Source organism: Pongo pygmaeus, chromosome 19, assembly GCF_028885625.2.
Source record: "Pongo pygmaeus isolate AG05252 chromosome 19, NHGRI_mPonPyg2-v2.0_pri, whole genome shotgun sequence".
NCBI lineage: Eukaryota > Metazoa > Chordata > Mammalia > Primates > Hominidae > Pongo > Pongo pygmaeus.
The window spans coordinates 29,192,664-29,207,159 of record NC_072392.2 but is presented as its reverse complement, the minus strand read 5'-3'; the positions used below and the strand labels follow the sequence as shown (position 1 = coordinate 29,207,159).

Below are 14,496 nucleotides of genomic sequence, written 5' to 3'. Positions count from 1 at the left end.
GAACAAACTTGACAGAAACTGACATATACAGAACGCGACACTCAACGACTACTGGATACACATCCTTTTCCAGTGCACGTATCATATTTACCAACATCGATTATATGTTGGAATTTAAAGGGACTCATCAGTCATGGCATTTTGCCTAAACTTGTCTGGCCTTCAACAGGGTTCAAATACAGTTAAATTCTTATTTCATCTAAAGAGTCCTATCGTTTTTTTGGAAATTTTACCGCAACAATCTAAGTTTGCATAACAACTGAACCCAGCCCTTGAAACTTGATGTTTATCCTAGCCAAAGGCAGATTAAACTGTCTAAGTAATAATGTCCTTCAAATTGTTGTCCCCTGCTCCAGTAACGGACTATAGCTCCAAGAAGCTAACAGACTGTTTGTCCTTCATGGTATACATTCTATGTTACATCAAAACACAGTATAAAGCCTTGAAATCAGCAGCAGAGAGAAAAAGATCAACAACCATCTAGCTGTGACCTCACTACATCGTAATTACGCTTTTAGCTGACTCCTTTACTTGATTCCTAACTGCTTATTTCTGGCAGGGTAGCACTAATCCCTGACCAAGCTGACCTTTTAAGAAGTGAGCAGAATGAAAAGACTCTACCACCAGTGATCAGTTTAACAAGCTGCAACACTGGTCAATGGCTGCAACTCTAGTCACTGGCTGCAACTCTAGTCACTGGCTGCAACTCATATTGTGGGTTTTAAGAGCTCAGAATTAACATGGAAATACTATTGACTCCAAAAGAAACCCAGAAATCTCTGGGAATCCAGCAAAGATAGAAAGGGTCCTCTCAATAGTCACCACTCACACTTTGCTTTGTTTTGGTAATTATTTTATTACATACGGAGAGTATCAAAAAAGTATGCCTTTTCCTCATTGTTAATGCTAACCCTAAAATGGTAAGGCTCTTGCAAGTTGAAACCCCCAGGCTCTCACTGGCCCTTCAACAGAAGGCAGTGAAGTCACCTGCAAGAGTGATCACCCAAAAGCTTCCAGGCTGGACAAGTTGGGACTCAGTTCTTTCAGTTCCCAAATTCACAGTTCTCTTGGGATATGGTTATTTATGGAGCTCCTGAAGATGAGAAATTCCACCCAGGAAATTCTGTTTATAAAAATTACTCACATCTAATTATCTCAGGAGACATTAACACAGCAATGTTGAAAATTTTCCATTAATTGTTAATCCATGGAGAAAAACTGGACAATTATTTTTTAAAATATGGAAAGCTTCATATAATACAAATTATACTACCACATGTGATTCAACTTCTATTCATTAATGCCAGAGAAGTTAATAATTACGAATTGCCAGTGGTTGAAAAAAAAAATCATTCATCATTGGAGAAGTGCAGAAGGTTTAAAAGAGATAAGAATTAGTTTTTGGCTTTGGGGCTTTTTACGCTTTCCAAAAGATTTTGCTCTTTTTTTGCTCATGGCTTTTTCTCTCTCTCTCTCTTTCTTTCTGATTTCAGTTTCTTTTGATTTCTCCTGCTTAGAAATGGTGAGAGAACTTTGGATGTGGAACGTGGAGGAGGAACACGAAGTGAGGATCTGCACTTGGGATGCTCAACACTGCGGATGCCCGGCAAAGGCACTGCCCGGTCCACCTCCCGGAGGGGTCTCTGTGCCTCAGTCGGCATCGCAGCTGATGGTGAAACTTTTGGTGTGGCAGAAGAGTGTCCACAAACTTTGGAAGGTATCCGCTGCATCCTCCATGGCAGTGTATGCCTGCCGAGGGCGATCTTCTCGGGGAGCGGAAAGTCTCGTTGGTGGGCCAGGGCTGGCTGGCTGGAGCCACTTGGGCGGCGCAGCCCTGGCGGAGGTTCAGGCGGCCCCGGTGTCGCAAGCGGCTGTGAGTGATGCCTCTTTGGGGCCGGAGGGGTCCCAGGAAGGCTGCAGACCAGGGCTGAACAGCGGGCAGCATGGTGGAAGCGATGGAAGGTGACGGGGTTCGCAGCGCCAGGGGGCCCAGCAGACCCCGAGCCCGGGCATCCCGCATCGCCAGCAGCACCGCGGGGAGGCCTGGCGCTGGTGACGCGGCGGCCACTGCACGAGGCCCACGACCCAGTCCCAGAGGCCAGCCCATCGTCAGCTAACATCAGGAACCCTGGGCCAGCTGAGGCCCGGGCCCCAGGGGCAAGACAAAGGGCAGAGGCTCCGCAGGCGGGGCCAAGAGCCGGCAGCGCAGGCCTGGCTCCACCGCCGCGGAGCTCGCAGGGCGCAGCAGGCACCGGGCAGCAACCAAGGCTTCCAGAGGAGGCTGTGCACCCCCGCAAAGGCTCCTGCCCGGCGTCCAGCCTCTCCGCGGGGACTCCACGTGCAACACCTCCTCATTGTCCTTGTCTAGGGCCGAGACAAGGTCCTCGCTCCCATGGCGCGACTCCGGGGGCGCAGGAGCCTAGGCTGAGCAGGTGGAGTAGGGTGAGCACCGCCAAGAACCCAACGAGAGTGGCGCCCCAGGGCGGCACAGGAGGCCGCATTTAACGTGTCAATCATCTCAAAGATTTTATGACATCTTCTTTTTTGACATCTTATAATATCTATAATGTTTATTATATCTTGTGATATAATTATTAACACCACTTCATTGTGATTATTATGATTATTTTTATACCAACAAATCTTCAATTATTAATATTCCCAGTTGCTAAAGAAAAATGAAAACGACTAGTTTTGAAAGCCTTACTTCTGCCAATGGAAGCACATTCCAGCATGTGGCCAATGCAATCCACTTTCCACCACTTTCAGAAGAAACCTTACTGCAAAATTATACTATCCTACCCTTATATACTTTGTGTGTGTGTACTTGTATGTATGTATATTATATATGTAATATATATATATATATAAAGTATGCCAGAGATGAACAAGTATTAGAAAATTAAATGCACACAGGTCATGTCAGTGCTATGTATAATGTGGTGTACTAAGTATAGATGTTCAACAGTGTGGAATCTAGGCTGGAACAAGACTTCTAGTCTTAAGCAATTCTTTCTACGTTCAGTCTCTAGAAATAATGCTCTGTATCAAATGTGCGAGAAAATTAATGGGTTTTAAAGACTATTCTATGTCAACTATAACATTTCATTTGGGGATTTCTGTCCCTTATAATATCTACCTCATTTTGGATGGATTCCTTGAGGCCTGGTTTATTTTTCTTTTCCTTTCTACACATCGCTGCTTAGAGTGATGAATGGAGTTGTATTTTGAATAAAATAGCTAAGCATCCTTTTGTGAGCAAGGAGCATGATGGTACTTAGACCTACCATTTCTCGTTAAGGTGGTTACGGTTACGGTGGGGCTGGTGTGTTTACCTGGAGCCTGAATGTCCACTGGGACATGATACCCACTGGGATTTTTTTGTGTCAACCTGGTCTCTGATGTCCACCTGGGGATTGGGTATCCACCTAAGGCCTGACGTTTACCTGGAGCCAGATGTGCACCCGAGGCCTGATGTGTATCTGTGGCCTTATGTTCACCTGGGGACTGATGCACACCTGAAGCATAGGTTTTCACCTGGGGCCTGATATCCACCTGTAGTGTGGGTGTCAACCTTGGGGCTGATGTTCAGCTGGCGTCCACTGTCTACCTGGGGCCTGGTGTACACATGGGGCCTGGGCATCCACCTGAGACTTGATGTTTAATATGGCCTAGAGTTCTTTTGGGGCCTGTTGTACCCTGGAGCCTGGGCGTACACCTGGAGTCTGGTGTCCCAGCTGGACACCTGGGTCCCAGGTGATCTTCAGGCCCTAGGTGAAATCTCCAGGCTCTAAGTGGACAACCAGGCCCCAGGCTGATGTTTACTGGGGCCAGATGTCTACCAGGCCTCAGGTGAAAACTCCAGGCTCCAAGTGGACAACATGACCCCAGGTTCCAGGTAGACACTGGAATCCAAATCAACACCAGGCCCCAGATGGACACCCAGGCCTGTGGTGGACATCAGAATACAGAAGGTCATCTGGCTCGAGGTGGATATCAAGCCCCAAGTGGATATCTAGTCCCCAGGTGGATATCAGGCCCCACTTTGACACCAGTCCCTGGGTAGATACCTAGGCCTCAGGTGGATATCCAGTCTCTAGCTAAGCATCAGGCTCCAGGTGGACCCAGGCCCTAGCTGACTGGGGACTAGTGTTCATATGGGGCCACGTGTCCATCTGGGCCCTAGGTGTCAACTTGTAGCCTGATGTCAACCTGGGAGCTGGTGTTCACCAGAGGACTAAAGTCCTCCTGGTGCCTGATGTCCAACTTGGGACTTTGTGTCCACCTGGAGACTGATATCCACTTGGGACCAGATGTCCAACTGGAGCAAGATGTCCATCTGTAACCTAGAACTTCACCTAAGGCCTGATGTTCCCCAGGGCCTACAGGGCCTATGTATCTACCTAGGGACTTGTGTCCAGGTGGGGCCCGAGTTCCATATGGGGTCTGGAATTAACCTGGGACCTGATGTCCACCTGAGGCCTGGGTGTTCTTCTGGAGACTGATATCTATCTGGGGCCTGGGTGTCCTCCTGTGGTCTGATGTCCACTTGTAGGCTGGTGTCCACCTGGGGCCTGGCTGTCCACCTAGGAACCTGATGTATACCTGAAGTCCAGTATCTACCTGGGTACTGATGTCTACCAGGAAAGTGATATAAACCTGGGGCCTGATAGCCACCTGGGCCCTGAGTGTCCACATATGTTCTGATTTCCTACGGCTTGATTGTAGGGCCTGAGTGCCACCTAGGTCCTGATGTTCACCAGGAACCTAGGTATTCACTTGAGGCTTGATGTTCACCTGGGGCCTAATGTCCATGTGAGACCTGCTATTCACCTAGAGCCTGGGCATCCACCTGTGGCCTGATGTTCAGTTGGCGACTAGGAATTCCACTAAGGCTTGATGTCCACCGGGGGCATAGAGAACCACTTGTGGCCTAGTGTTTCCCTGAAGCTTAGGTGTCAACCCAGGGCATAATGTCTTCTTGGGGCCTGCTGTCCACCTGCAGACTGGTGTCTGCATAGGGCCTGGTATCCATCTGGGGTCTGGTGTCTGCATGGGGCCTAGTGTCTACCTGAAGACTGAGTATAGACCTCAGACCTGATGTATGCCTGGGGCCTATTTATCCACCTGGGGACTAGCATTCATCTGCAGCCTCATGTCCACTTAAGCCCTGGGTGTCAACCTGGTGTCTAATGGCCACCAGGGATCTGTGTACTCACTTGGAGCCTGGTGCTCCCATAGGGCCTAGGTATACACCTGGGGAATGATGTGCAGGTGGAGGTGGATGTCTTCCTGGGTGCTGGTGTTCACCTGGGGACAAGGGTCTCCCTGGGGACTGGTGTTTATTGGGAGCCTCATATGCACCTTGAAACTGCCCGTCTACCTAGGGCCTGATGTCCATGTTAAGGCTGGGTGTCCACCTGGGGCCTGGTTGTCCACTTGGGGCCTAATGTCCACCTAAGACCTAGTGTTCACCTAGGGCCTGGGTGTCCACCTGGAGCCTGATGTTCAGCTGGAGTTGCATCCACCCGAGACCTAGGTATCCACCCAGGGTCTGGTGTCAAACTGGGGCCTTATGTCTACCTGGGGACTAGATATCTACCCGAGGCTTGATGTCCACCTGGAGCCCGATATCCACCTCAGAGCTGGGTGTCCACCCAGGTTGTGGTATCCACCCTGAGCCTGGTGTCCACCTGGGTCCCAGTGCCCACCTGGAACCTGGGTATCACCATGGGACCTGGGTGTCCACTTGGAACGTGATGTGCACCTGGGACCTGAGTTTCCACCTAGGGCCTGATGACCACCTGAGACCCAGGTGTCCTCCTGGGGTCTGATGTCTATCTGAAGCCTAGGTAACCACCTAGGGCATGGTGTTACCTGTGCCTTGATTTCCACCTGAGCCTGGTGTACACCTGGGGCCTGGGTGTCTATCTGAGGCCTAATGTACACTTCAAGTCCAGTGTCCACTTGTGGCCTGATGTCAACTTGGAAGCTGATATCCACCTGGGGACTGATGTTCTCCTGGGGCCTGATATCCAACTGGGATCAGATGTTCACCTAAGGCCTAGAGTTAATCTGGGGCCTGATGGTCACCAGGGTCCCAGGTGTCCACCTAAGGCCTAGAGTTAATCTGGGGCCTGATGGTCACCAGGGTCCCAGGTGTCCATCTAGGGCCTAGTGTCCAACTAGGGCCTGATGTCCACCTGGAGTCTAGTATCTGCCTTGGCCCTGATGCTACTTGAGGCCTAGGTGTCTTCCTAGAACCTGAGTCCCCAATTAGGCCCTGATGTCCACATGAGGCCTGGTGTCCTTATAGGGCCTGATATCTACCTAAGGCCTGGGTATCCTCCTGCAGCCTGATGCTCACCTGTAGGCTGGTGTCCATATGGGGCCTGGGTGTCCACTTGTGAACTTGATGTACACCTGGACTCCAGTGTCCCCTTGGTTACTAATACATACCAGGAAAATGGTATATACCTGGGGCCTGATATACACCTGGAGGCTGTGTGTCCACTGGAGCCATGATGTCCACCTGGGACCTTGTGTTTACCTGGGGCCTATATCCACCCACTACCCAAAGTCAAGTTGGGAAAAGGGCCCAGCATAGGTTAGGAGCACAGAACAGGGACCTCATTCATAAGAAAATCTGCTGTAGAAAAGGTGCTCTAAGCTCTTAAAACAGCCTCTGCCTCAGGAAAGACTGTCCAGGGCATAGGAAGCCCACACACGGTGGGATGACAAGTTTGCATCTGGCACTGCTGGGAGCCGTGGGGGTCTCTGCCCTTTTAGCCACGTTGTCTCCTGCCTCTTAGGGTGGTGGGATTCTGGGCTCTGATTGCAGCAGGTGGATTCTCTTAGCTCTCCTCCCCTTTTAGCATTACTGTCTTCTCTAATAAACCTCTCACTTTGATCTGCCAGGCTGTCAAATGCTTTGATTGCCCTCTCTGTTTTGGTCCAATGGTTCATCAATCCAAATATTCACAATGGAAGGACAGATTTTAGTCTCTTCATACAGTGGGATATTTCACAGCTATTAAAACAAAATAAATGCTTGTATATTGATAGGCAAAGTCATCCCACGTCAATAACTTTTAAACACATTTTATGATCCCACATCTATATCTATACATAATGTTTGCCACTGCTTAAACAAAACAACATCTAAGCTTTAGACTCCAAATGGAATTACACGGGAGTCTTGATGTCTGTGTTCTGCAGTTCTGCCATGTTTGAAATTGTCAAATAAACATGGTGCCTTTCCGGTAGCCACTCAGAATTCCTCCTTTCTGTCCACAAAGCATTGTCACCATCCCTGTCCCATTTGCCCCAGCCCCGTGGAGCTTGCTGAGCTGGCACCATCATCTCTTGGAATAGACAAAGATATTGAGGACCAGAGAGGGGAAGCACCTTGTTGACATCCCACAGCTCTGAGTCAAAGTGGACTTGGACTCCCTTACTAGCTGTTTCCTAAAGTCCAGGGAGCCCTGGAGGCCCAGGAATGTAAGGGCTGGAGGCTGGCGCTTTCTGTCCTGAAGTAGGGGAGGTGGGGCTACAGCTCACGGCTTGAGTGCATTTCCTCTCAAGTACAATAAGGGCTGCTTTGTAAGATAAAAAACATAAATGGCTGCCTGCAAATTTGTCAGGTAATGTGTTTGTCTCCCCTATGGGACTGTAAACTTGGTATAAGCAGAGACCTGTCTGAATCACCCTAGTGTCCCCAGCAGCAGGCCAGAGCCTGACATATAAAATGACTGACTTCATTGAATACTAACACCTTCTAGGTGCCAGGTACTGCTCCAGATGCTGGAATCTGCAGTGAATAAGTTACCCAGAATCCCTGCCCCTGTGTAGCCCTCATGTAGTAGAGCAGAACAGATGATGAATAAGTAAGCATGCAGGGTGTGGGATGGGTGGGAGAGCTGCATTGTGGAATCGGGCAGTGTGCAAAGTGGACACTCAGGAAAGAACCTGAGGGTTGAGCTGTGGATATGATGGAGAAAAGTCTCCCCTAACATGAGTGCAGACACTCCAGCTACAATCAAGCGGAGGTGGAGAAGGAAGCACAGAGGCAAGCAGCTGGGGAGATGTGGGGGTGGGATCCAGGGAAGGTTGTCTCTTTATTGCATCTATTTTCAAATTGAAATAGGAAGCAAGGAAGCAGGTGTAAGGAAGGCTGGGGAAGGTTTTAGAGGTTTAAGGAGGAAGGAGAAGGCACGATACTGTTGCTTGGGGACAGGGCAGCACTTCCAGAGCTGGGTGCCTGGGCTCCAGGGCAAGTCACTTCATCTCTTCCTGTGCCAGGATCTCCTCAGCTGTGAAATGGTGATTATTATAGAACAGATTCATAGAGTTTTATGATAATTAAATCAGTTGGTATTCATAACATGCTTAGATTATATATATTTTTATTAAGACAACAAATAAAGAAGTCTGGCAGACTTATGGACTCAGGAAATGAGTGAGTTTGTAGGACATCATCCAGGGCCCCCTGGAGGTTTGGGCTTAATGATTAAATGAGAGCAAAATGCATGTGTGTTTCTCTCTGGCTGTACTCAGCCACCTGAGTGCAGGAGCAGAGGGAGCGGGTGGCTGGTTTTCAGCAGAGTGCAGTTTTGCCCTGGGAGTACAATAAATTGTAGGGCAAGAGAGTGGAGAGTGTTAGAGAGGGTGGATGACAGGCTAGACCATATAGTCTCAGCTGGGAGGAGGGGAAATTTACAAGAAAGTGAGTGAGACACAAAAGTGAAAATTTGGAGTCATTGAAGTGTGTTGGAGTTGGGAGGCAGTGGGAAAAAGGAAAGTGGTGGTCAAAAAAAGGGTGTTTGAAATTGAGGGTCTGGAGTAGCTACAGTTTCTGCAGTGACAAGGACATGAATATACAGGTAGGAGTGTGTGCCTCAGGGAGGGTGGAGACAAAGTTTCTAGGGGTGGAGGGACCAAGAGCCAGAGCATGAAGAGGACTCTCTATGCGCATGTTGACATCACCTCAGCAGGAGAAAGTGCCCATGAACTGGGAGATAAGTCTTCATTGCATAGGGATGTCTTCCTGGGTGCAATCTGAGGGCAAGAGCTTCAATACTGATTCCCTTCGTGTGTCACCGTGTCCTTGGGTAATTTTTCTTTGGGCGAACGTCACAGAGTGTGCTTACACACACCTCAATATTGTACACCTAGGCTCTATGGCACAGCCTACTGCTCTCAGGCTGCACACCTGGGCACAGGTTACTGCAGTGAATACTGTTGGCAGTTGTAGCACAATGGTCAGTACTTGTGCATCCAAACATATCATGAAAAGTACAGTAAAAACATAGTATTGCACTATATAAAAATATAGTGTGGTACCTAGACATGGTGCACTGGTCTAGGACACTTACCATGAATGAAACGTGCAGGGCTGGAAGCTTCTCTGGGTGAGTCAGTGAGTGGTGAGTGCAGGTGAAGTCGTAGGGCATGACTGTGTACTACTGTAGATTTTATAAACACCGGACACTTAGGCTACACTACCAGATATATATTTCTTTTTCTACAGAATTATAAATCTTTTTAAATAAATATATTTTTAAAGTAACTGTGCCATAATGTTACAATTGTTATGTCACTGGGCTAGGCAGTAGGTGTCTTTCGGCTCCATTATAGTTTCATGGGTCCACCACTGCACATGCGGCCTGGGTTGATGGAAACATCATTTCGTGGCACATGAATGTATTTTTATGGGAGAGAAGGATGATGAGCTGAAAGAGGGAGGCAATGAGAAGCAAGGAGGACCTATCTTGCTCAGGCCCAGGGAAGAGCTGCAGCAGAGGACAGCAAGGCAGCAGTGTCTTCAGGGGATCGGGCCTCTTACTCACAGCAAGGAAGAAAAGGAAGAGTTCCCTGAGGCTGCTGAAAACCAGGGGGCTGCTGGTGCTGGAGCAGGATTTTGAGGAGATGCAAAAGGGTTTCAGCAAGGGAGGGAGGGAGGAAGTAACTGGGGAGCGAGAGTCAGCCCAAGATAACCAGGCCTGTCCCAGGAATCTTCTGGCCACTCAGAAGCAGTGGTCATGCCCAGCTGAGCCCGCAAAGGGCACCCAGTGCCCAGCATGAGAACCTGGGCTGCCTACTGCCCAGCCCTGACACAGCCCAGCCATTGCTGGCACCTGCTGTAGCCCCTAAGATGGATCAGCCTGGCCTGGTCCTCAACAGCCTGCGCTGAGGCAGGTAAAAACACAGGCACCTGTGATAAGAGGCAGGCAGAGGCCAGTCACATAGTAGTGGCAGATCAGGTGCTGCAGGAGCCCAGTCTGATGGGCACTGAATCCAGGCAGGCTTTCTAGAGTCAGTGACTCAGGATTTGTGTTCCAGTTGTGATGTTGGCACATCCAGGAAGCAGCTCATGGTCCAGCTGGGCACATTGGGACTGGAGGCTGTTTTTCTGTTTTTGTTTTTGTTTTTGAGACAGAGTCTCACTCTGTCTCCAGGCTGGAGTGCAGTGGCATGATCTAAGCTCACTGGAGGAGGCTGGTTTTTAATGAGTCTTGTGGCCAAGGCAAGGGTCATGACCAGGGTCCAGCCTCAGTAATGCATTCACCCCTTCATCCTGGGGCACTGCTGCAGGCCCACCATCACCAGCCTACATTTGCTCCCCTCCTGCCCTCTCTTCCCAGGAAGCCCCTCACCTGTCACTTCATGAAGAATATGGAAGCCAAGGAGGTGTTCTTCAGACATTCCTCTCCACCCAGGCGCTTCCTCCCTCCCTGCCAGCTTCAAAGGAATTCATGTCCAGAGAGACCCTCCCCAGTTGTCCCACCTTTCCATCAGCCTCTTCCAGGAACTGTCCTCTGACATCTCTCTGTCTAGGTCTCCCTGTCACTCTTGTGCACACCAAGACTGTTCTCCCTTTTCCTGTCAGCCACTGAGTCCACTCACATATCTTCTGCTTCCCAAAATTAAAATTACAAACCAAAACAGAAAAAGCTTCCATGACCTTACACATTGTGGACACCTGGCTACAGCAGTGAATGACACAGACAAAGTCCCTTTCCTCATGTAGACCTCATGCTGGTAGAGTGAAACAGGTAATAAATAAACTAGTCAAATGTTCAGCATGTGAGTTGGTGATGAGAGCATGGTGCTTCATGCCTGTAATCCTAGTGCTTTGGGAGGCCAAGATGTGAAGATGGTTGAGGTCAGGAATTTGAGACCAGTCTGGGTAACATAGTGAGACCCTGAATCTACAAAAAATAAAATAAAATAAAGGAAAAGTGAAGGAGGATAGAATGTGTCAGTGGGAAAGGGGGATGGGACAGCCACATTTTAGACAAGGTGGTCCAGAAGGGTATAGCTCCAACCACTATTCCTCTGGCCCATTCCACATCTATCCCCATCCCTCCCCCTGCACAGTGCTTGGGTCAAAGTCTCTCAGTCCTGCTTGTATTTCTCCAAGAGTGATCCAGGGACCAATTGCATCAGAACTGTGGGGTGAGGTCACAGCCCCTGCCTGTGAGAAGTGCGGATTCCTCTGCCTGGACCAGAATCCCTGGGAACTGGACCCAGGAACTTCCCAAGATCTCGGGGGGACTCTGAGACAGCCCAGAGCTGTCTCAGAAAGCATGGGAACTGCAGATTTCCTCCTGAAAAGGGAGCACTGTCTCCAGGGGTCCAGGTCACTCAGCTCTATCTTGTAGCCACCAGACCAGTCTGAGCCTTGGAGAATACTGCTCTTTCCTCCTGAAATGCCCTTCCCAGCGTTCCTTGCCTGGTAACTCTTACACACCCCTCAAGACCCAACTCAAGGGCCACCTCCTCCTGACGTCACTCCCTGAACTTTCTCCTGTGTTTCCACTCTCCTCTTCACCAAGTGATGTTGACATTTCTATGAGACCATCTCTCTATCTCTAGACCAGAAACGCCTACAGTTGTGGCCCCCTGTAGTGCAATTTGTGTCAGTCTGGGGAGAGTGGATTTGGAGCCCAACCACCATTGAGGAAAATCTGTCTGATGGACATGGTGGGTTCCAGCCCAGACGCAGGGGTCAGCGAGGGGTGGTGTGACAGTGAGCAGACACCGTGAGTGTTGGTGACAGTGGCTGTCATGGGGAGGAAAGGAATGGAAAAGAGACCTCATGGGAGCAGAAAGACAGGCCTTAGCTGCAGATGGGCCAGGACCCCACCAGGAATCCAGAACACGCATCCTAATCCCAGCTCCACTGTAAGTCCACAGCGGAACCCTGGCAACGACTTTCCCCTTTCTGAGCCTCATTTTACTCATCAGTAAAATGGTGACAATAACTCCAACTTCACCAAGGAGATGCAAGGCTCAGTGAGATGATGGATCTGAAAATGCCTTATGTTTCATGGCACAAAGGAGAGGGATTCCTGACATGCGACAAGCACAGGAAGAGAAGAAAGATGGGGTCTGTAATTGGCCCGGTGGCAGCCCCACTCCTCCACACACACAAACACCCACTGTATCACCCACACTGGTGATTTTCCCAGGAGGGCCCCTGGCCTGGAATTAGCACTGTCAGGTGGGCAGGGAGGGCTTGCAGTCCCATTACAGGGGTGAGGAAACAGGCTGCAGATTGTCCCACAGGGAATAAGGAGCAGGGTCTAGCTCCCCACTGCAGGCAGGGAAGATTGAAGTTGCTCCCTGGGAAGAGGAAGGGAGGCATTTACTGGCACTCCGTGATTTAGATGAGAAGCCCAGGCTCAGCCCGGTGACTTGAGCTTCCTGATGTAGAAGGTGAAGGACGCAGAGGAGACAGAGGGAAAGAGGAAGAAGATAAGGAAGAGAGCAGCAAACTGGAGTCGCTACAGGACACTAGCTACTCCAGGCTGCTCTGTCCCATTCTAAGAGAAAAGGAAAAGTGGGAGAGGGGGTCACAGATCATGTCCAGATTTCTCACTGGCATGGATGCTGCTATGGAAACATCCCTGATGATCCAGGTTTGTGGAGGGAGAGATTGCAACGCTCTGCTTCCTGGAAATCTGTGTTTACAGCCAACACAGTTGCTGCCCGAGACAGCCCCGCCTGAAGACCCCAGAGCTGCCCCAGCTTGCCAGGCTTCCCCTCCTCCTGTTATCACCCCATGCTGCTGAGAACCTGCCTGGCAGGCTTCCCAGCCAAGGCCAGGGCCTAATCTCAAGTGAAACTGACATGTCCTTGTGAGGGCTGAGGAACATCCTCTCTCCCCACAGAGCCTCACTCAGGTTCTCATCTACTTCCTTGGGGTCTGCCCCGCCTCCCTCAGGAGTTTGGAACCACATACTGTTCTGGAGGGGACTTCTCACTGCTGCAGAACCTGTCCTCCAGGATACCCACAAGTGTTCATCTCGGTTGTGGCTAATTAACTTAACATATGGTAGTGAACTACCTTCTGGGGCCCCAATATTTTGTTTATTTTTTAAAAATAAAATTAGTACCATTGTTTATTTTCTGAATGTACAGAAATATTTGTATGATTATTATTTACATGCCCTTTGGGAAAACTTTATAAAATTAAAAATATGAAGGAGAATCCTACCACACAGAGATAATCATTTTAATTATTTTTCTATTCATATTTGTACATACAGGTATATATGGGATTATGCTCTGTATCTGTTGGAAGTGCATTAATCTGAAAGTTCAGTCACTTAAACAAAGACAGGTTCACTTTTCTTACATAGTTAGAGTATCTATGGTTGCTGGATATGGTTCACTGGTTCAACAATGTTAGGCCCAGCATCTTTATGAGTCTATTGGAATTTAGCTCATGGCTGAAAGATGGCTACTGCAGCTCCAACCACTACATGAGTTTACAGGGCCAGCAAAGGCAGTCACTTCTGTATTCTTATTAGAAAAGCAAGAACTTCAGAGGTGACCCCCAGAGGATTTCTCTTTAGGTCTGTAAATCTGTGTTTTGATTGGCCAGAACCTGATCTCATGACCATCCCTAGCAGTAGAGAATAGCATTGTCATGTTGACTTTGGATCAATCATAATTTATTGACTGAGAGTGGGCATGTGGTCCCCCAAAGAAGATCAAGAAAGGAGGGAATTTGCAGTGTGTACTACAGCATGCATGCTGCTTTATAATCTGCTCTTTCTCTTAATTGTACATTTGAAACATCTTTCCATACTAAGAAATATAGATTCAGTCATTCATTTAACAACAAATTATTGAGAGTGTACTGTGTTCCAGGAACTTAACTTGGCATGGAGGACACAATAATGAACATAGAATACTCTTTGCCTCCATGGAGCTTAGCATCTAATGAGGGATACAGAAATTCATCAAAGAGGTTCACAAAGAAATGGAAAATTACAATTGTAATTTATGCTGAAAAGGAGGGATGTGTGCAGTGTGTGAGAGGAGTGACAGGAGATTTGACTCAATCAGGAGGGGCTGTGTTCTGAATGTCCATAGGCCAGCCCCTTGCCTAGCTGTAGCACAATTATTTAGCCAATCTCTTATTGCTGGACATTTACATTCTTCCCACATCTTACCTACTATCATCAATGTAAAAATAAATACCCT

General features: G+C 48.8%; 1 protein-coding gene across 1 annotated transcript in view; it reads left to right on the top strand.

Moving 5' to 3' along the window:
- Positions 1 to 2,809, top strand: part of LOC134738689 (protein FAM182B-like) — a 273,991-nt gene extending 271,182 nt beyond the window's left edge. Inside the window, exon 3 of the mRNA XM_063655989.1 lies at positions 1,494 to 2,809. Coding sequence (XP_063512059.1) covers positions 1,494 to 1,966 — 473 coding nt within the window. The 3' untranslated portion in view covers positions 1,967 to 2,809. The remainder of the gene's footprint in view (positions 1 to 1,493) is intronic.
- The last annotated feature ends 11,687 nt before the right edge of the window (positions 2,810 to 14,496 follow it).